The sequence below is a fragment of the Geotrypetes seraphini genome, chromosome 14 (assembly GCF_902459505.1).
Source record: "Geotrypetes seraphini chromosome 14, aGeoSer1.1, whole genome shotgun sequence".
Lineage (NCBI taxonomy): Eukaryota > Metazoa > Chordata > Amphibia > Gymnophiona > Dermophiidae > Geotrypetes > Geotrypetes seraphini.
In genome coordinates, this window is record NC_047097.1 from 718,546 (window position 1) to 741,833 (window position 23,288).

The following is a 23,288-nucleotide window of genomic DNA, read 5'->3' on the forward strand; positions in this document are numbered from 1 at the left end:
TTTCACATGTGTCTAATGTCAGTTTTACTTATATGTACATATTTAATCTACATCCATAGAATGATAATAGCATTATCACCTGTTTAGCGCAAAATTATCAGCTGATTTTAAGGGAAAAACTGATTTTGGTGGTGCTTATATTCATTGGCTAAAAATTGCACAAAAATTATTTTGTGATCTAGCACATACAAATTCATGGGAAAAGTTTCTCCAACTTTAGGTCTTTCTGGACAACCCTAATAGTACTTCCTAGAGCAGTGGTCTCAAACTCAAACCCTTTGTAGGTACTTGGAGGGCCTCAGAAAAAATAGTTAATGTCTTATTAAAGAAATGACAATTTTGCATGAGGTAAAAACTCTTTATAGTTTATAAATCTTTCTTTTCAGCTAAGTCTTAATAATAATATTGTCATTTATAGCTAAAGACTTATGATCAAGAAACTTCTATTTTACTTTTGTGATTATGATAAACATACCAAGGGCCTCAAACTAGTACCTGGCGGGCCGCATGTGGCCCCTGGGCCGCGAGTTTGAGACCACTGTCTTAGAGTAACCTTGTTCAATGCTGTTCAATAAAGTTCTATGCTGTAGTATTCCTAATTTCTATTTTTCTTTAGAAAGAATCTCACTTGTTGTTTTGTTTGTTTTGCAGAGATGGTCAGATCTTTCAAATTACTCCCTTGAATGAGATCCATGCAGATCAAGTAAACCAGGGCTGGGGATTTGGAGGGAATGAGCGCAGTCTGCGTTATATCCAGCGCTGTATCCGCCATTTCCCTAGTTTTAGTGCTGTGGATTCAGATGGGAGTCCTGTTTGCTGGTGTGTTTCAGAACAGTCTACGGAGTACAGGATGGGATATACTCTACCTGAGCTTCGCAATATTGGGATAATGAGACGCTTAATTGAACTGGCTACAAAGCCTTCTTTCCTTATCCTGAAGGATGCTCCAGTCTACTGTCATGTGGCAGAGATCAATAAAATTTCACAACGGGCTACAATTGGAGGAGGTTTTCATGTAGCTCGAGGCAACTGGTATCAGTGGACCTGCCATCCATTGAAAAGTCCACTCTAATCTTGCATTATTTTTGCATGTCCTCACTACTCTTATATTGGTTCTTTCTTTCATTGTCTCTGCTAGCTTGTTCTCCGTTTTCAGTCTCAGGTTTAGCTATCCGTCACTCTTACGATGCAGACATACAACGTAGGATGCCATATCCAAACTCAGCCCTAATTTGTCCTGTTATCCATTCAACCCTTTGCAATGAATCAAGTTGCCTACTACTGTGTGATTGACCAATTTCTTTCCTTCGCTATACTGTGGGCAGATCTCTTGCTGACAGTGGCGTACCAAGGGGAGGGGCAGGAAGGGGTCCGCCCTGGGTGCAAGCCATGAGGGGGTGCTCCCGGCCTTGGAATCATGGCCCGGGAACTTCCCTTCTCATGGCCCGACCCCAAGGCTTTCACCTCCCTTTATGTGATTCCTCTTCAAAGCAACCTGCAGAAAGGATCGCGAGTACTTCAGCGATCCTTGCAGGTTGCCATATGCCTCCCGAGTTGTCCCTCTGCCACGGTCCCGCCCCTCCTCTGATGTTAGGTCTTGGGGGGGGGACAGACCTCCAGGGGAGGGGGTCCTGGTGTATTAGTACACGGAGGGAGGGAGGGAAGGGGGGTTCAAACATACATGCATATGCCAGACTTTGGAGGAAGAAATAATGGGTCTAAAAACAGAGGAGTGGGAGAAAGATGGTGGATAATGGGATTTAGGGAGGGAAGTAACATAAAGGGAGAGAAGTTGGACACAAGGGATGGTGTGGAGGAGGGATAGAGATACTGGATAGGAGGATAGTTGGGAAGAGAAAGGGAGAGATGGTGAACCCTGGGATGGTGGGGAAGGAGGGAGAGATCTTGAATGAAAGGGTAGTTGAGAAAAGGTGAATCTGTGGATGGAGACAAAAAAAAAGGAAAGATGTCAAACCTCCGGGGGAGGGAAGATAAACAGAAGTGGAGGACAGAGATGGCAGATTGATGGTTAGCACTGAGAAAGAAGAAAGAAGGAGACCATGGCAAGCAAGACAACCAGAGCCTGGGACAACAAGATTTGAATATTGACCAGACAACAAAAGGTAGAAAAAATAATTTTATTTTCTGTTTTGTGATTACAATATGTCAGATTTGAAAAGTGTATCCTGCCAGAGCTGGTATTAGACCGCAAACGTGAGCTAGGATTTAACAGAGAGAGGAAAAGTCCTTTTTGTTTCTTTATTCTGTTTACACCACTGGTTCCCAACCTTATCCTGGAGGACCACCAGGCCAATCGGGTTTTCAGGCTAGCCCTAATGAATATGCATGAGAGAGATTTGCATATAATGGAAGTGAGAGGCATGCAAATCTGTTCCATGCATATTCATTAGGGCTATCCTGAAAACCTGATTGGCCTGGTGGTCCTCCAGGACAGGGTTGGGAATCACTGGTTTACACCACAACGCCAGTGTGGTTAGGAGAAGCCAAAAGGGGTGAAAAATCTATAAAATAAACCCACCAAGATGTTTGAAAAAAACACCCAATTGGGCAGGAAAATCGAATCAAATTGAAAAACCAATTCAATAGGCTGAATCAAATCGAAATTTTTATTCCTGAATCGGGCAGCACTAGTTTGCGCTACTGTCTTAGACTTTAGGATTGGGGAGAGATGGCATCCTCAGTACTTTATAATGCAAGTGAAACGAGGATTTGGTCAGACTTTTGAAGGGTCTGCAGAAGAAAAATATTGTATAGGCCGGGGGAAATGGGAACTTTTCTTTCTTCTATTTTTGTGAATGGCAAGGCTGAGGATGTCAGAGAGTTCAGTTAAAATATGTGCTCTATAAGAAAATATAATAATGTGTTTTATAAAGTTTATAAGCATTGCTGGCCTACCCGGTGAGGTGTTCCTAGTGGTGGTGGTGGTGGCAGCGTGTCAATGTGTTGAGAGGAAGAGGTGGTCTGGGAAATTCTGCTGAGCAAACTCCGGGCCCATTTTCACCCCCCAGTTAGTCCACTCCACTGGTTCACACACTGAGTGGGTCTTTGAGTGTTGTGCCTGGGTAGTTGTTTTGGGATCTCTTCCAGTGGTTTGTCAGTATCTTCTTGTGGTTGAAGGAAGGAAACTTTGTTAACCTTAGCATTGACCTTCAGAATATGTTTGTAACAGCGCTGCTTGTGTGGCATTAGGCTTTGTAGTGATCGAAAGAAAAAAAAACAGACCTTTGCACATTTTTGCACTATATGGTGGGTGTATGAGGAGATTCACATTTCCTGCACAGCTAAGTCCTTGTGAAGTTACCTTGTTCTTTCTGTATTTGACATCTAGCAAGGTCTCTGTTTGGAAGGAAAGATCTAAGCTTAAAAATGAAGTGGCCAGAAGTTATAGTAAAAGTAGACAGCGTTGCTGGTTTTAAGAAAGGTTTGGACAAATTCCTGGAGGAAAAGTCCATAGTCTGTTATTAAGCCATGGGGGAAGTATCTGCTTGCCCTGGATCGGTAGCATGGAATGTTGCTACTCATTGGGTTTTGACCAGGTATTAGTGACCTGGATTGGCTACCATGAGAATGGGCTACTGGGCATGATGGACCATTGGTCTGACCCAGTTAGGCTATTTTTATGTTATGCTCTCATCTGTAGGGGCCTTTGTTTTCACTTCTTATTTTAATGTATTTTTTTTCTGGGAACTTATCAGTGTTTTTTTATAATGGGAACAAAAATGGAAGAGAATTAATGTAATTTCTTCAGCTAAATAATTCAATCCACCTCAACCAGACATAGGAGAACTCACGCCCCATTCACACACCCTCCAACCAAAAACATAAAAAAAAAAAAAACTGTTTGACAACCTCCTAGCCATTCTAGCTGCAACACTCGACCCTCCAACTCTACAACTTATTGACCTCGACCACAGACTACAAAACCTTCAAAAAAGAAATAAATACCCTTCTATTCAAAAACACATAAAACCGAACTAACACAATCAGAACTGTCCCAAGCATCACCTGTAACTACTCCATATGTATTTCTGATGTCATGACAATTCAGACATAATTTATGTTATGTTATGGTATGTTTGGAATAATGGTTACATATATGAGGTTCAATAAAAGAAAATTTTCACTGCCTGTTTCTATTATGACCATTTATTCCGTTTCATGGTTATTACAAAAAATATTTTTTTACATGGGGGGTGGGGGAGTGTCAAAAATGATGGGCCCCGAGTGCCACATACCCTAGGTACGCCACTGCTTGCTGATTTACTTATTACCAAGTTTATACATCTTACCCATAGACTTTGTACAGTTTCTGAAAGGTACACAGGAGGGCAACCAAAATGATAAAAGGGAAGAGAAGCTTCCCTGTGAGGAAAGGCTAAAGAAGCTTTTTAGCTAAGAGGTCTATAACATCATGATGGATCGGAATGGGTAGATATGAATCACTTGTTTACACTTTCCAAAGCTACAAGGACTACACAATGAAGCTACTAAATAGTAAATTTAAAACAAATTGGAGAAAATGTGCATTCACATGACAAGAAATTAAGCTCTGGAATTCGTTGCCAGAAATTGTGGCAAGAGCAGTTAGTGCATTAGGGTTAGAAAAGGTTTGGACAACTTCCTAAAAGAAAAACCCATGAAATATTATTAAGATGGACTTGGGAAATCCACAGTTTATTCCTGGGATAAGCAGCATAAGATCTGTTTTACTCATTTTGGATCCTCCTACTATTTATCAATTCTATAGCACTACTAGATGTAAGCAGTGCTATACATTAAACATGTAGGAGAGAATCCCTGCCCAGTCCAGCTTATATTCTAATTAAAATAGGCATACAGGACAAATAGGGGTAAGGGAATGTCTCAGTTTGAACTTGAATGATAAAACAAACATGGGCATTTCTGACCTGGATTGGCTACTATTGGATATAGGATACTGGCATGATGGACCTTTGGTCTGTCCCAGTAGGGCTTTGCTTATATACTTATAAAAGTGTGTGTGTGTATATATGCAGTGTTCTCCCCACAAATTTTTTCCGGCCGGGTGGCATGAAAAAGTTGCCGGGTGGGGCGGGATGGGGAAATTTGGTGGTGGGGAAAATTAAATTTGCACTATTTTTATTAATTATTATTTTCCAATGCTCAATATGACTCCCTTTTTTAAGGGCTGACACTTAGGCAGTGTTCCAGTAGCATTTAAGCCAACTTGTAAAAAAGTAATGCAGATCCTTTTATTCCGAATAACTACTGGCCAGTATCAAACCTTCCATTTCTTTCAAAGCTACCGTACTTGAGAGTGCTATTCAACCAACTTCAAACTCATGTTGAATCAGTTAATGCTTTGCATCCCCGGCAATATGGTTTTTGTTTAAGACATAGCACAGACACAGTAGTTCCTGCCTTAGGGCTCCTTATACAAAGCTGCGATAGCAATTCTGCCACAGCAAATTCACTGAAGCCCCTAGGAATTGAATGGACTTTGGTGCATTTGCCATGGGAGAATTGCTACTATAGCTTTGTAAAAGGGGCCCTTACTGAGTGAACTCCATAGTCACCTAGACCAGTGTTTCTCAACTTCTTCAAGCCAAGTATCCCCTAAGTCTAACAAATACCAACCAAGTACTCCAGCCCAAGCGCCGCCCCTGACCCCACCCCCATTATAATAGTACTTGTAATGCAATTTATTCCATTCATTTCTCATGTACACAGAATATAATCTTATTAATTCATAATGGTAACTACAAAATTAAAAAAAAAACAAACACAAAGCACACTGTATGCAGAGAAAATGTTAATTATCTAATATAATAAAATGCTAGGCCGTGCATGCGCACTAAAAAAAACGTGTTCCCTGATCCGTCCCGAAAACACGAGTGCGCATGCGCGGCCCCCGCTGTGACAGCTTTAAAAAAAAAAAAAAAAATTACACATCTGCAGCGACCTTCCTCAGGCTTTCAATTTAAAACGACCCCCACCCCCACAACTACAGATCGCCGCTATCACCCGTCTCACCCCTCCAACTGTAGATAGCCGCTCTCACCTGGCTCCCAACAACCCCCCTCCCCCCCTAACCCCCAACTGCAGATCTCCGCTCTCACCCGACTCCCAACAACCCCCCTCCCCCCCCCTAACCCCCAACTGCAGATCGCCACTCTCACCCGGCTCCCAACAACCCCCCTCCCCCCTCCAACTGGAGATCGCCGCTCTCACACGGCTCCCAACAACCCCCCTCCCCCCTCCAACTGGAGATCGCCGCTCTCACACGGCTCCCAACAACCCCCCCCCCCCCTCCAACTGGAGATCGCCGCTCTCACACGGCTCCCAACAACCCCCCTCCCCCCTCCAATTGGAGATCGCCGCTCTCACACGGCTCCCAACAAACCCCCCCTCCCCCCCTCGCCCCCAACTGCAGATCGCCGCTCTCACCCGGCTCTCACTATGGTCTAAAACAATGTTGCAAAACTTAAATAAAACTGGCACATGTGTAGTGAAGGAATTTAAGTAACTGTAGCATTGATTTTTTTTAAATAGCAGGCGCGTTACACGGTCGTCATAACAATGTTGCATCCGGTTAATAATAGACGCATTCCACGTGTGAACTTTCGCATTTACATGAGTGTCAAGTGGCGGTTTGACCTACACTAATCACTCTGTGCCTATTTCATACTTTCTACCATTTCTACTCTGCCGATTTACTAAAAACAACTTACTCTGTGCCACTTCCGTTATTACAACACAAAAATAAAAGGTAGGTGATACACATCTGCACACACTGAAAATACACACACAGGAGGACAATAGAAACAGACACCAAAGCACACACAGAGAGAGCTACAGTAACAAATACAGACAGCAGCCAAATACATACATAGAAGGTGACACACAAAAATCACACAGGGGTCTAAAGAGACAGATTTAAAGAAAAACTTAAAACTTTGGACAAGGAGAGAGAGACAAATATTTAAAAAAAAACACAAAATGACATACACACACTGAGAGAAAAACACACAGCAAAAAAAAAAAAAAAAAAACCAACTTATAAATCTACACATTTCTTCTAGCACCTGCCACTATTTGTGTGTGGCTGTTTCTTCAAGCTCACTAAGGAGTCTGCAGCAGTGTACGTGTGGCGCTTTCCCTATCGCTACAAGGAGCCTGCGTAGGACCCTGACACAGCTGCTCAAGAAAACTGAACACTTCTCAGATAAGAAAAAACCTGTGTACTTGGGGCAGGGAACAATTTTTATTTAACTAAAGCAGTTGTACTAGGGGATAAGTTTGTTTCATTGATTTGGGTGAAGAGGGAGTGCTTTGAAAGGAAACACAGAGTGATCTTGCTTTGTTTTTGGGGGAGGGGTGTGTTTGGTAGGAGACAATAACCAATTTTAGGGGAGGGGGGTTGTTTGGAAAGGAAAATAAACATTCTTCCATTGCTTTGCAGGGAGAACAAGCACAATCTACTATAATAAAAAACATGTTCCGTGAAACGTAAATCGGAAGCAGACATAAATGTACATGCACGCATAAAATGTTAGGTACCGTCTTGCAGCCTCCCTTACTCTTCATGCTCCCCCCTCCACCCCCCCAACACCACACAAGCCTCCTCCACACATCTGAACCCCCATTGAACCTCCCATCTGACATTCCCACTGCGGTGTGACAATCCCATCCAAGCCTCACTTTCCCCTCGCTTAATTCCTTGCCTACACCATCCCTTCTCGCATTCTAAAAAAAAAAAAAAAAACTGCTGCAAAGGAAAATGAACAGGGGAAGAAGTGCTGCAGCAGCTGCTGTACAGAGAAGTGGGGAGGGAGGAAAATGCTGCACAGGGAAGTAAGGAGGGGGGAAATGCTGATGTAAAAGGAAATGGAGGGGGATGGAATGCTGATATGGTTACTGTACAAGAAAGTAAACAAGGGGAAATAAATGCTGCATAGGGGGCAGAAAGAGAGACAAATAGAAAAAAAAAACAAATAATAGGAGAGAGGGAGACAGAAATAAAAGAAGAAAGACACAAGGACAGGGAGTGAGACAGAAAGAAAGAAAGACAGACATACATATATTCTAGCACCCATTAATGTAACGGGCTTAAACACTAGTGTATATATATATATATATATATATATATATATATATATATATATATATATATATATATATATATATATATATATATATATATATATATGTAAATGATAAATAAATAAAAAAATAATAAAAAAAAGAAATGTCCTTATTCCTCAGGTAAATTTTACTCCAGAAAGAAATGAAAAATATATTTTAAGCAATTTGTTTTTCCATTTCCAATATATGAGGGTGGTTTGAAAAGTTTGTTTAAAAAGCAAGTCTTGCAAGATCCAAGATGGCCGCAGCAGCCTGTTAGCTGGTTAGATGCCACAGAAAGTTCCTGCCTAATACTGAAAAGATGGGGGAAAAGCGCCAGTGGAGCCTCTCGATACCCAGAAACCCCCTCTCTCGATACTATCGATGAGATCCTGAGGCACCTTCAGAGAGAGTCCAATCTGCTGGGGTTTCGCCCACTGGAGACCCTGACACGAAGCGACACCATGGAGGAAATCCTAGGGCTAGATGCCACTCTGAGCCCCTACACTAGAGTCCCACCTCCGCCGCCTCAGAGAGCAAGCTCACCGCTTGAACTGAGCATGTCCAAAGAGGCAGTGCTCACAACGCAGGAGGCCGGTAGATCAGAGGGCTTGCTATCTTCCCGAGAACCTGTTAGTCCTGGAAAGCTGCCTGAAGCGGGAATGCAAGCTATGGAGACAGGCCAAGGTTCAGGTGAGGCAAAGCAAGAGACTGAGACTTCAAATGTTGCATTTGGAACTTTTTTCCTAATAGACAAACCTCCTGAGGTTACATTGGATGCCTTAAGCGACCTTGTTGCTAATTTAGGGACTTGATTCACCTGATTCACAAAGAGGAGGAGGGTGTTTATGAGCAACTTGAAAAACTGAAGGTGGACAAAGCGATGGGACCAGACGGGATCCATCCCAGGATACTAAGGGAACTCAGAGAGGTTCTGGCGAGTCCTATTAAAGACTTGTTCAACAAATCTCTGGAGACGGGAGTGATTCCTGGGGATTGGAGGAGAGCGGATGTGGTCCCTATTCATAAAAGTGGTCACAAGAATGAAGCAGGAAACTACAGGCCGGTGAGCCTCACTTCAGTTGTTGGAAAAATAATGGAAGTGTTGCTGAAAGAAAGGATAGTATATTTTCTTGAATCTAATGGGTTACAGGATCCGAGGCAACATGGCTTTACAAAAGGTAAATCGTGCCAAACGAACCTGATTGAATTTTTTGATTGGGTGACCAGAGAGCTGGATCGAGGACATATGCTAGATGTAATTTACTTGGATTTCAGCAAAGCCTTTGATACAGTTCCTCATAGGAGGCTGTTGAACAAACTTGAAGGGCTGAAGTTAGGACCCAAAGTGGTGAACTGGGTCAGAAACTGGCTGTCGGACAGACGCTAGAGGGTGGTGGTTAATGGAAGTCGCTCGAAGGAAGGAAAGGTGACTAGTGGAGTCCCTCAGGGTTCGGTGCTGGGGCCAATCCTGTTCAATATGTATGTGAGTGACATTGCTGAAGGGTTAGAAGGAAAAGTGTGCCTTTTTGCAGATGATACCAAGATTTGTAACAGAGTAGACACCGAAGAGGGAGTGGAAAATATGAAAAAGGATCTGCAAAAGTTAGAGGAATGGTCTAATGCCTGGCAACTAAAATTCAATGCAAAGAAATGCAGAGTAATGCATTTGGGGATTAATAATAGGAAGGAACCGTATATGCTGGGAGGAGAGAAGCTGATATGCACGGACGGGGAGAGGGACCTTGGGGTGATAGTGTCCGAAGATCTAAAGGCGAAAAAACAGTGTGACAAGGCAGTGGCTGCTGCCAGAAGGATTCTGGGCTGTATAAAGAGAGGCGTAGTCAGTAGAAGGAAGAAGGTGTTGATGCCCCTGTACAGGTCATTGGTGAGGCCCCACTTGGAGTATTGTGTTCAGTTTTGGAGACCGTATCTGGCGAAAGACGTAAGAAGATTTGAGGCGGTCCAGAGGAGGGCGACGAAAATGATAGGAGGCTTGCGCCAGAAGACGTATGAGGAGAGACTGGAAGCCCTGAATATGTATACCCTAGAGGAAAGGAGAGACAGGGGAGATATGATTCAGACGTTCAAATACTTAAAGGGTATTAACGTAGAACAAAATCTTTTCCAGAGAAAGGAAAATGGTAAAACCAGAGGACATAATTTGAGGTTGAGGGGTGGTAGATTCAGGGGCAATGTTAGGAAATTCTACTTTACGGAGAGGGTGGTGGATGCCTGGAATGCGCTCCCGAGAGAGGTGGTGGAGAGTAAAACTGTGACTGAGTTCAAAGAAGCGTGGGATGAACACAGAAGATTTAGAATCAGAAAATAATATTAAAGATTGAACTAGGCCAGTTACTGGGCAGACTTGTACGGTCTGTGTCTGTGCATGGCCATTTGGAGGAGGATGGGCAGGGGAGGGCTTCAATGGCTGGGAGGGTGTAGATGGGCTGGAGTAAGTCTTAACAGAGATTTCGGCAGTTGGAACCCAAGCACAGTACCGGGAAAAGCTTTGGATTATCGCCCAGAAATAGCTAAGAAGAAAAAAAAAAAAAAAAAAAAAAATTTAAATTGAATCAGGTTGGGCAGACTGGATGGACCATTTGGGTCTTTATCTGCCGTCATCTACTATGTTACTATGTTAGGTGCCTAACTCAAGAATATACCCAGGATTCACCCCTAACCATTCACCCCTAACCATACCCACTTTTAGTGTAGATGCTTTGGGCTAGGTGCCTACTTTTTATAAAATCGAGGTTTTTGAGTTTTGTGCCTAACTTTCAATAAAGTCCAATTAAAACTGATTGTGAGGTGTTGAGTTAGCACTGATTAAGCCTATTACTCGATTAAATTAGGTGCCAATTGGCAGGCTTTATAGAATCTGTGCCTTACTGTTTCTCCAAAAAGGTGACTACATTTACATGAGAGAAGAAATAAAGGCAGCCCCTAAGGCAACCATCCTATTTTTTAAAACCAAAAAGACCTTCCTTTGCATTTGAGTATTCTGTAACACATCTGGAAAAACTTAAATGGATGTTTTACTTAGAATAGGCTCTTAATATCACAGATTTATCTGCTTCATTCGAAGAGAGCGAAATCCTCAAAAAAGGCTATCAAATTGATACTCTCTGAAGGTCCATCTTTAGTCAGGTCTTCCAGCCAGCCATCATGTATAAGTTTTTTCCTAGACAACATTTCACCAGGGAATTTTCCCCAACGTTAGATAACCCGTGAGCTTCTGTAAAATAAATTTTCCATAGCCTTCAATTTATGATGTAAATAGAGGTTATTTTTTATTCCTAATGAACTAGTACTTTGAATAATAGAAATCTTATTTTCAGCTCTATGCATAGAAGAGGATAATTGTACACGTTAGAATCAATTTCTTTAATTTTACGGATAGTGCCAGAGGTAAATGTACAAAGCTGAGGCACTACATCTTTCAGTAGTGTCTCTGTTCTAGTAACAGCTGTCTAAATATCTTTAAGAGTAACCTAAGACTCCAGCATAGAAGCCTTGGCAACCAGTTCAGACAGAAAAATTACTTCCATAGGTAAAAGTATAGACTCTAAAGAGGAACTCAACTGCTCCTGAGTTGGGCCCCCTTTGAGCCATTGAATACACCAGCGAAGTCGGTTGGGGAGATGAAGCCCTGGCTAGAGTGATCAAAGGCATACCCTCTAAAGGAAGAGACAATAAACACTTCTCAGTCTTGGTGCCTGGAACTAAATCAGAAGCTCCTTAGAACCGTCTACAGTATGGTATATTTCCACATGCTCCTTGTTGCACCTTAAGGGCCACCCACCCACCACAGTTGCAGCTCCATTTTAAAGAGGAGAAAGAGTGCCATCTTATGATGTCAAATGCCCAGCTTCCAACAAACCCTCACAGTTGTCTTGCCAGTAAGGACACACACATTTTTCTCCTCCCACTGATCATCTGTCTATTCTGATTTACCATGATCAACATTAAAAACATAGAAACATAGAGTATGATGGCAGAAAAGGGCCAGCGGCCCAACAAGTCTGCCCACTCAAGAACCCTCCCTCCTTTGAGAATCCATCTGCAACCAGCTCAAATTTAGGTCTAATCACTGTACTACAATATAAGTCAACTAGCAATCAGGTCTCCCAGAAAATTGAAATTCAAAAGTAAGAAGAGAGACAAGATGATAAAATATTGACTCTGGTTGTGGTCCTCAGAACTTGTTAATGTTTACATTTATTTATGTAAGAAGAAAATGATCTGGCCATCCAACAATATAAGCCAAGGGCACTGAAAGTAATGCCTTAAATCATTTTTGTGAATATGACCTGCTTGTTGAGTAGGTATATTATTCAGCTTGTTTAAAGGAAAATATATGTCCTCAAAACATCAAGCCACACCTGAAACATGAAACCAGCTATCAAATGGAACATTAAAATCCCCCCAAACGCAGACCATATCAAGATTTATAGGCAAGGAAGCGATCATTCTATAACATTGCGCCTAATTTCTGGGACTACCCCTTAAGCTTCAAACATTTGGCTGAAAATAGGGCTTGATTTAAGTGCTCAGCCTTTATTAAATATTGGGCCCTAGATCAGAGAATGACACAGGGACAAATTATTCCCCATCCCATTTTCCTGTCCCTGCTCTATTCCTGCAAGCTCTGTCCTTTAAAATCATAAGTGTCCGAGGCTTGTGCAGTTAAGCTTACAGGAATGGGGTAGGGATAGCGATAAAAACTTGTCCCCATGTCATTCTCTACCCCAGAAATTTTACCACTGCAGCCAGAATTTTAAAAACAACCTACTGACCGAGGCAGTGTGGTGGTATTTGTGTCCCTGGATGCACTCATTGAAATCAGTGCTGCAAGTCTTTTGACGCACCAGAATAGGTTTGGCAGAAACCCAGGGCTAACCTGAAATCTCCTTCCTGGAACTGGGTAACTCGACAACTCTGAATTTGCCCCTCCCCTCAGTATCTAACTCCTCCAGCTGCTGAGCTCACAAGTTAGCTGTGAGAAAACAGGCTGCCTCAAATGACCGGGGAAAATCTGGGCTCACCCTACATAAAATGCATGTGTAGGTACCAAGGTCTTTGCAGTTCTAGTTTTCAAAGGAGAACTACATGTGCAATTTCCCTTTAAAAGCTAATGACAAATTCCACAGGTATAATTGGACCTGTGGACTCTCAAACTAGCATGCACTTTACAAAATTATTCTCATTATATTCTGCCTGGTGGCAAGATATACTACCGCAATCCACATGCTGAAAAACCTAGGCATCTGCAACCACGTTACCCCTGCATTAGCTTCCATGCACTGGCTGCCCATTCAAAAGCGCTGCGCCTTCAAGGCCCTGGTCCTTGCTTTCAAAACCTTCCATGAAACAATTCCGCACTACATAAAAACTAAACTACAAATCTACTTCCCAAAGCGACCACTGAGGTCCCAAGGAGAAAAACGACTAACCATACCTCCTGGCCGCTCCCTGAAAACTGAAACAGTCCGCAAATGCTCCTACTCACATTTCAGATCCAGGCTATAGCACATCATCTCCCCATCTGATGCTCGAGGGCCCGACCTACCTCGACTTCAGAAAACTTCTCAAAACATACCTATTCCGCGAACAGGACCCTTAACCCTCATTCCCCTGCAATAATCCACCTCCCGCCCTCCCCCCTCCTTTTCTCCCCCTCCCCTCCCTTGGCTCTCCCTCCCTCTTTCCTTCCCATCCAACCTTGTCGCTGCTTGTAACTCTGATAAATTTCTGCTAAAATGTTCCAACATTTCCTTCCTCGTTGCTTATAACTCCGATAAAATGTTGTAAATCCGTGTTCAGATCGGATCTTAATTAATTGATGTGAACCGCCTAGAACTCATTGGATATGGCGGTATACAAGAACATAATAATAATAATAATCTGTTAGAACACTAGGCCGTGAAAACCTTCCTCTTCACAAACCCAGCACTTTAAGGACAGGTTCCCAGAAATGCCATCAGAGTCAACGCACCTACTCTCACCAGATGCTGCTATGTTTTACTGTCATGTCTATATTGTAAATTATGTCATCTCTGACCTGTCTCGATTATATTGTGGATGTACTGTACTTTGTAACCCGTTCTGGGCTCCTTAGGGAGGACGGACTAAATAATTGAATAAATAAAGAAATATTGTAGCTTCTACTGTTCTACCTGTTTCTCAAAAGAATTTTGCAATCCCGACACCATTTTAGCTGAACTCTCCTTCACTGGATGCCGTCCAGGTGTGCAAACGCAAACCCTTTTCCTGTTTGTTAATAGTTAATTCAACAGGGATTAAAGTGCTGGATTTAAATAATCAAGGTCTCCACTTTAGCCACCAACTCACAGAGAAGCTCAACTGCTTGGTAAGCTGTACATTCTGTGATAACTCTTTTATGTGTTTGAATTTGGTGAAGTTCACACAGTGTGAATCAGAGGTTTCCGTGACACTGGATGTTTCTTATCCAGTAAAAACATTTGTTGGAAGCACAGGGCCTCTGATTATATAAGTTGTACAAATAAGGATACTGAATAGATTTGGTTTTTTTAAGACAGAGAAATCCTGTTTGATTTAGGGAACGAGGACTGTTTGTCCATCTGTGCAACTGGGTTAAAACCAAGACTGCATCATCCTGTACTAAAAACAGTGCCAGCTGTCAGCCTCTTATTCCATAAAACAACTATATGAGTGATTATGTTAAATGAAATCAAGGTCAATTAAGTCCAACCTTCTCTTGATGGCCCAACATTTCTGTCTCTGGCAGTAATCCAAGGGAAGGTAGAATGATGGGATATTTCGTAAACATTTTGTCTTGCTAAAGGAGAGAAGCTGATCTTTGAGTCAGTGACGATTTTCATATGGAATGTAGCCTGGATTGGGCTTAGCCTTACATAAATCTCATTACTGGATTCATAAATAGGGAGGTTGTATTTTTTTTTTTTTTAACTTATAGACCGTTTAAATCTAAAAAAAAGAACAATATCATAACAAAAAATACACATATAAAATGAATAGTGAACAAAACATTTTTTTTGTTGTTGTTACAGGGGCAATTTAAAAACCTTTAATGTCAGGAAAAACTAATTTTACTTGTGGGGAAAACCTCACTGAATATATTCCCCTTCACTGTGAATATAAGGAGATTCACCTCATGTTCTGAGGAGAATGGTATGAACCACTAGTGTGGGTTATAACAAAGGAAAGTTTTCTAAGACAGGGAAAAATGCTTGAGTACCTGAATAAATAATGTAAACCGTCCTGAGCTCCCCTGGGAGAATGGTATAGAAAACTGAATAAATAAATAAATGTGTAATAATTGTCCGCTTCAGAGAGCAATGTGTTAGAGTCCCCTGTGTGATATATAGGGTCTATGTGGAGTTAGAGAGAGTAGGATCAGGGGTTTCCAAATCTGTACCAGGAGGACCCCAGCCAGTCAAGTAGTCAGGATATCCACAATGAATATGCATGAGAGAGATTTACATACCAAGGAGGCAGTGTATGCAAATTGATTTTGTGAATATTTATTGTGGGATATCCTAAAAAGCTGACTGGCTGACAGGACAAGTTTGGGAATCACTGGAGAAGATAAAAGGAAGGTGAGGAGGATGGAAAGTATTAGAGGAGGAGCTGGTCACCCTGATCTGAGTTCTATGCTAGGAGTAAAGTTTTAACTATGGTTTAGAGACCAAGGGTGGGCAACTCCGGTCCTCGAGTGCCGGAATCCAGTCGGGTTTTCCCCAATGAATATGCATGAGATCTGTTTGCATGCACTGCTTTCAATGCATATTCATTGGGGAAATCTTGAAAACCCAACTGGATTCCGGACCTCGAGGGCCGGAGTTGCCCACCCATGGTCTAGACTGAGTTTGCCATCAGAGGGAAACTCTGGATGTCAGAGTTAAATGAAGTGGCGCTAGAAAAGGTTCAAAGAAGAGCAACCAAGATGGTAAAGGGGATGGAACTCCTGTATCGGTAGCATAGACTATTGCTACTCCTTGGGTTTTGGCCAGGTAATAGGGACCTGGATTAGCCATTGTAAGAATGGGATACAGGGCTTGATGGACCATTGGTCTGACCCAGTAAGGCTATTCTTATGTTCTTAATTAGGATCTAGAATCAGAAAATAATAGCAAATATTGAAGAACTAAGGCCAGTACTGGGCAGACTTGCACGGTCTGTGTCTGTATATGGCCGTTTGGTTGAGGATGGGCTGGGGAGGACTTCAATGGCTGGGTTGGTATAGATGGGCTGGAGTGAACTTTGACAGAGATTTCAGTAGTTGGAACCTAAGTACTGTATCAGGCAAAGTTTAGGATTCTTGCCCAGAAATAGCTAAGAGGAGGAAAAAAATCTAAATTGAATCAGGTTGGGTCTTTATCTGCCATCATCTACTATGTTACTATTTAATTGGCATAAATTACTCACATTGCTTACGAGTCAACAATATCAAAGGGCCATGGATTTGATTTACTGCCTTTTTGTGGGTGCGACCAATGTGGGTACTTTTTGTGTCCTTAGTGGGCTCTGTCTCTAAGTCTTGTACCTGGGGCAATGGAGGGTTGAATGATGTTCCCCAATTCTCAGTCCACTGCACTAAACATTTAGCTACTCCTCAGTTTCTCTCTTTTCCTTTTCTAGCACCTGACTCCATTGGGTTTTATTCCTTCTCCCTCTCTCTAGGAATACTTGAGATGCACTATACAAAGACTATGGAATTCGTTTTGCTTTTTAAATCCTTATTACAGTATATTTTATTGTAAACACCTAGTGATGACTTGGTGGTATATCAAGAATTTAATAAACTATAAACTGTTCCCTCCTCCAGGCTCATTGATCCCTGTTGATTCTCAGAATGATGCTCTTACATTGTTCTCAGAAACTGGCTTCTCTTGAGAGGATTCTGATGAAAAGCTTTCCCGATTCTCTGAAAGTAAGTTTTCTCACTTATTTTGCCTCTTTAGTTTACTCACCTTGTTTCTCACTCCTTCATTGCTTGCCCCTCAACATCATTTCTTAACAAAGCTGGGCATTTACTAGGCTGTGTTCACAATAACTTTTCTATAACTATCTCAACACATATAATACCATCATGTATTAACATTACCAAAAGATTGTTCCATATGCCAAGTGCTTCCTATACTAATACCAGCCCCTGGATAATAATTAGGATCATACTATGTTTTCTGTATCCAATCAGAAGAAAGCAAAACAATCAGAATTTCTTCACATAATACCTAAAACACAAATGGGTCAATATTCAAAAGGTTGGTGTACAGTGGTTTACCTAGATAAATTTAAAAAATCCCAATACTAATAGGTAGCAGAGATACTAGAGGTAGCAGGGCATATGTTGTAGCAATATCTAACTAATGGTACTAATTATCTGGATATTTAAACCATCTTTTGATTGTCCTTTGAGGGGAGGGATCAGCCTCCTTTGCCATTATCTAGTAGACTATCCAGAGGAAGATGCTGAGGTAAGTACCATTTTTTGTGAGACATTTCTACGCACTTTCTTCAGGTTATCTGTAGGATGAGTACAATAGATATGGTCCATGTGGAGTTGAGTATAAGAAACAATACGATGTGAAGCTTTGGTTTCCCTAATGTCAATGACACCAACGATGTTATTTATCATAGATTCACTTTGAAATGCTGACGACAGAGTAATAGAAAAATAATGTAAAGTGCAAATGAATTTTTAGTAAAATCTTTTCAGTCACGTTGCACTTGCAAGTGATTCAAAATTAGTAATAATAAATGGTTAAAAATTATAATTTAAAATTCTAGTTGAAATCAACATCTATGTGTAAGAAATGAGTTTGCATAAAGTGCAAAAATAAACATTTAACTTGATGTCTCAAGTTTATCAAGTTTATTATAACATTTGATTAATCGCTTATTCCGAATTCTAAGTGATGTACAAAGTGATAAAGTTACAAAATATAGGAAGACAAACATAAAAGAGATGTACTATAACTACTAATACATTGTAGTAAATAAAATTACAAACATAAACGACAAGTTTCATAACTACTAATACATAATAATAAATTAAAGAATACCTCTCTTCTAGTTTAATTAGAACTATGGGCTAGATTCACTAAGCTCACCAATCATGTTCCGACCACTTTGCGAGCGTTCCCCGACCCGATTCACTAACCTTCTGGCTGATCAACCTCTGATCCAATCCGTACAAGCAAATGAGGGAAATGCCATGCATAAGTAGGAAGCCCTCAATTCACTAAACAGAAGAATGAACACCAATTGGGCTGGCCGATCCAAAATGAAGCGACTGCTGAGAACCAGTCACTCACATCCTTTCCGACTGTCCTGCTCTCTGCCGCCCTGAAATCCCAGCCCTGCAGCCCAGTATCAAAATAAAAAATAAAACACATCTCCCTTGTGCAAAAAGCGCAGTGTGAGCCCGTGGTTTTAACCTGTGGGCTTAAGCGGGACTGCATAGTGTGTTCTGTTCCGTGTTATCTCTAGCATTAGCAACTGAAGGGAATCAAATTTTGGGTGGCTTCTTCTCTCATCTGTATCCCTCTATTATCCTAGAGAGAGTCTGGCTGCAAAGCATGTTCTGTTCCATTCAGGCTACTGGAAATGATTCCTGAAATTCACTCGTGGGGCCAGCGAATGCAGCCAGCCCCCCCCCCCTTTTGTTTTGACCTCAAGCTTGTGCATAGAGCAAGCGCATGCGGGGATCACATCTCCAGGCAGAGGATGGTCTGCACATGCGTCTGGATCGCTCTGCAGCGATCCGTGGGGTCGCTGTGGGGCATGCGTCCGATCACATTAATTTGCATGAGGACTCGTAGTGAATCGGTCGCCCGGCAAGACTTGGCCACGGATCGTTTAGTGAATCTAGGCCTGAGACTCCTTTAACTGCAGCATGAGGATTCTACTACAACATTTTTTTTAACAAAGGTGCCCCTCCCGTGTGCTTGGTTGAGGGAAACGTATTATAGGGTGACTTTACGTGCCTATTACACTTGTACACAGTTGTATTACAGTGGAGGCTCCCTACACCACTGTGTCATAAATGTGGGACGGGGACACACACTTTGGGACATGCCTTTTGGTCCTGCCCCATTATCCAGCGCTTCTGGAGGCGTATAATCTCTTACATGTCAGGGTTAATTGGGAAAGCCTTGCGCAGTACCCCAGCCCACTTTGTTTTGGATTTGCCAGGAGCTTTTGGCCATTTGCCTAGGGGGCGTCGGCTCTGTGTAGGAAGATGAGTTTACTGGCCAGGAAATGTATTCTTCAGTGCTGGATGGTCTCTGACTCTCCGGCGTTTTGGCATTGGCGGAACCAGTTGCATCAGTTGGCCATCTGGAAGGCGCGAGATACCGGAGGGGCTAGGAAGCAAAAGATGTTGTTCTTGAATATCTGGGAGCCATATCTGCAAGCTTTACATCCAAAGGGCCGCAATGCGGTCTTAAGATGGGTGTCCTAATCTGGGCGCTCAGTTAGTTGGGTTGGGAGAGTAATGGTGTGTACTGGGTGGAGAGTACCGTTTTCATCTCCACCATCTCTCGGGAGCGCATTCCAGGCATCCACCACCCTCTCCGTAAAGAAGAATTTCCTTACATTGCTCTTGAGCAGTGGGTTCCCAAACCCTGTCCTGGGGGACCCCCAACCAGTCGGGTTTTCAAGATATCCCTAATGAATATGCATGAGAGAGATTTGCATATAATGGAAGCGACAGGTATGCAAATCTCTCTCATGCATATTCATTAGGGATATCTTGAAAACCCGACTAGCTGGGGGTCCCCCAGGACAGGGTTTGGGAACCACTGCTCTTGAGTCTACCACCCCTCACTCTCAAATTATATCCTCTGGATTTACCATTTTCCTTTTTCTGGAAAAGATTGTGTTCTACATTAATACCTTTCAAGTATTTGAACGTCTGAATCATATCTCCCCTGTTCCTCCTTTCCTCTAAGATATACATATTCAGGGCTTCCAGTTTCTCCTTGTACGTCTTTTGGCGCAAACCTTCTATCATTTTCGTCGCTCTCCTCTAGACCGCTTCAAGCCTTTTTGTGTCCTTCGCCAGATACGGTCTCCAAAACTGAACACAATACTCCAAATGGGGCCTCACCAACAACCTGTACAGGGGCATCAACACCTTCATTCTTCTACTGGTTACGCCTCTCTTTATACAGCCCAGCATCCTTCTGGCAGCAGCCACCGCCTTGTCGCACAGTTTTTTTTGCCTTTAGATCTTCGGACACTATCACCCCAAGGTCCCTCTCCCCATCCATGCATATCAGCCTCTCACTTCCCAGCATATTCGGCTCCTTCCGATTATTAATCCAACAACCGAAGTGAGGCTTACCAGCCTGTAGTTTCCCATTTCATCCCTGTGACCAATTCCGCTCTCTTCCAATCCCCAGGAGCCACTCCCATCTCCAGAGATTTGTTGAACAAGTCTTTAATAGGACCCGCCAGAACCTCTCTGAGCTCCTTCAGTATCCTGGGATGGATCCCATCCAGTGCCATCGCCACTTTGTCCACCTTCAGTTTTTCAAGTTGTTCATAAACACTTTCCTCTGTGAACGGCGCAGAATCTACTCCATTTTCTAGTGTAACTTTGCCAGACAATGTCGGTCCTTCTCCAGTTTTTTCTTCCGTGAACACAGAACAGAAGTATTTAACACATTTGCTTTTTCTTCATCACTCTCCACATATCGGTTCCTAGTATCTTTTAGTTTAGAAATTCCATTTTTCATCTTCCTCCTTTCACTGATATATCTGAAAAAAATTTTGTCTCCCTTTTTTTTACATTTTTAGCCATTTGCTCTTCCACCTGTGCTTTCGCCAGACGTATCTCCCTCTTGACTTTCTTCAGTTTCACCTGGTAGTCCTTTCTGTACTCTTCTTCTTGGGGTTTTTTTATATTTCAGGAACCCCCAACTCTTTTGCCTTTATTTTCTCCGCCACTAGTTTGGAGAACCATGTCGATTTTCTTTTTGTTTTAATCCAGTGCCTAAGTTTTGATATTTGGGTGTGTAAATTGACCCCAGGCTTACATTTTCTCATCATATATCTCAGTATCACATAAGCTGTGCACATTACGAAATGTTTTGGAGTTTGCTTCATTACATACAGCAACACACACTCTTCTGATTTCTAAACTGAACTTTTGTGATGTTATGCAAGGCAACATACATCCCAAATCAAACGTCTTCAAACCTTACATATCTAGGTAGGGGAAATGATTTTATTTCCAATTTAGTGATTAAAATGTGTCAGTTTTGAGAATTTATATTTGCTGTCTATATTTTGCACTGTTCAGGAAGAAATACATCTGCTTCTATTTCTCTGGGGTTGTAGTGTATGCAGAGTCTTGCATCTTAGGGTTTCATTTGTATATACAGTGGAACCTCGGTTTGTGAGTAACCCGGTTTGCGAGTGTTTTGCAAGACGAACAAAACACTTAGCAAACTTTTGTCTCGCAAACCGAGCATGTTTCGCTACACGAGTACCTCCCCCCTGCTCTAACCGGCATCGCACCCCCACCTCACATGAACGCCCCCCCCCCCGCGAGAACCGCATCGCACCCCCGTGCTGAAAGCTGCATCCGCCCGCCCTTCCTCCCAAACATGTTCCTTACCCCATCTGCCGTTTGTGCCACTGAAAGAAATCTCCCGCCTCTTGCCTGGGCTGGGCCTTGAGCATCTACGCATGCTCAAGGCCTTCTGGCTCTCGTTCTCTCCGAGATCTCACCTTACCTAGCCTCATCTCCTGGCTCAACTCTCTCTCTCTGGCTTGCACTGCTTAAGCTGCCTTGCCCAAGCCTACTTGGGAGAGGCAGAGGCTTCAGCTCTCTCTGGGCTTTCTCCTGCTCTGCAATCAACCTAAGCAGGTGTGCATTTAAAGGGGCAGTGCCTGTTTCCTAAGCTGTGTACTAACAGTGTTTGGCTTAGGTTTAAAAGTGTTTTTATTCCCATAGAGTTCTAAATCCTCCCAGGGCTCCTGCTTTTGGGAAACCTCCCCAGAATCAGAGTCTTGGTCAATGTAAGGATCAGAGTTGCTGCACTGGTCAGCTGTCCTCAGTTTCAGGGTTATGTTTCTCTGCTTTCTATCTGGAACAAGGCTAGCCATAGTGCTGGGCTTATTATAGTGTTTATATATGAAAAATAAATGGAAAAATGGTATTACAATTAGAACTATTATGGAAGCAAGGTCTGGAGTGGAGCTTTTGGGCACCCCCAAATAAAAAGAGCTCCACTATCTATGCTTTTAAGTATTAAATATTTGTATCATATCTCCCCTGTCCTTCCTTTCCTCTACAGTATACATCCACTAATCAACATCTTCTTACAATTCCCTTCTTGAAAGTTATAAATACGAGGCGAAACAAAATCTTTTTGGTAACAGCCACCCAACAATGGAATCACTTACCTATCCATCTAAGAGAGGAGATTTAAAGGTGCTCTGAAAGGCTTCCTTTGGAAATTAATTTAAATCTTGAACAATAGATTTACATTGCTCTCTAACATGACATTGTTAGCTACCCCTAAGAATAAACCTTTTTGGTTACCTGCAACCCCATCCCTAATGTTTTTTCCATTGCTCATTCTTTTCTTTTACCCTACCTTCCAGTTTGTGATGTTTAAAGTCTATTATATGTTTCTATTAGTGTATTTTTATTGATGTACATCGCTTTGAAAATTTTATATTAGCATTTTATCAAATTTTAAATAAAACTTAAAAACTTGGATATTCAGGTCTTCCAGTCTCATCTTGTACATCTTTTGGCGCTGTATTTTGAAACCAGTCAAAAGAATAAAAATGTTTCCATTGAAAAACTCCTATGTAAAGGAGCAATATTGGATGTAGAGGCCATGCCATATGTCTGCAAATAGAATACCTCCATCAAAGGAAAACTGATTTCTGTCAGCACTACGTTTCTTTATGAAATTAGAAATTTACATTTAAACAATATAAGTTGATACTAATGAATCATAAAGAAATAGAAACAGAACTCTTAGACCACCATGCGTAAGGGAACCAATAAGGGAAATTAAAAAAAAGAACCAGCAAGTACTCTCATATACAAAGACAGAACAAGAGTCCCCATGAAGAAAACATTGCTTCAAAGGTTACTTTGCCCCCAAAGACATACAACACACAGACAC

At 42.1% G+C, this 23,288-nt stretch overlaps 3 protein-coding genes across 5 annotated transcripts in view; 2 read left to right on the forward strand and 1 right to left on the reverse strand.

Moving 5' to 3' along the window:
- LOC117348575 (glycine N-acyltransferase-like) overlaps window positions 1–1,591 on the forward strand; it is a 60,245-nt gene extending 58,654 nt beyond the window's left edge. For all 3 annotated transcript variants that reach the window (XM_033920850.1, XM_033920852.1, XM_033920851.1), the window contains one exon: window positions 652–1,591. In XM_033920850.1, the coding sequence (XP_033776741.1) occupies window positions 652–1,072 (421 nt within the window). In that variant the 3' untranslated portion in view covers window positions 1,073–1,591. The remainder of the gene's footprint in view (window positions 1–651) is intronic.
- Window positions 1–23,288, reverse strand: part of ALDOB (aldolase, fructose-bisphosphate B) — a 269,623-nt gene that overhangs the window by 144,744 nt on the left and 101,591 nt on the right. The window lies entirely within an intron of this gene.
- Window positions 14,468–23,288, forward strand: part of LOC117348576 (glycine N-phenylacetyltransferase-like) — a 34,446-nt gene continuing 25,625 nt past the window's right edge. The window contains exons 1-2 of the mRNA XM_033920853.1: window positions 14,468–14,497; window positions 16,958–17,062. Coding sequence (XP_033776744.1) covers window positions 16,985–17,062 — 78 coding nt within the window. The 5' untranslated portion in view covers window positions 14,468–14,497; window positions 16,958–16,984. The remainder of the gene's footprint in view (window positions 14,498–16,957; window positions 17,063–23,288) is intronic.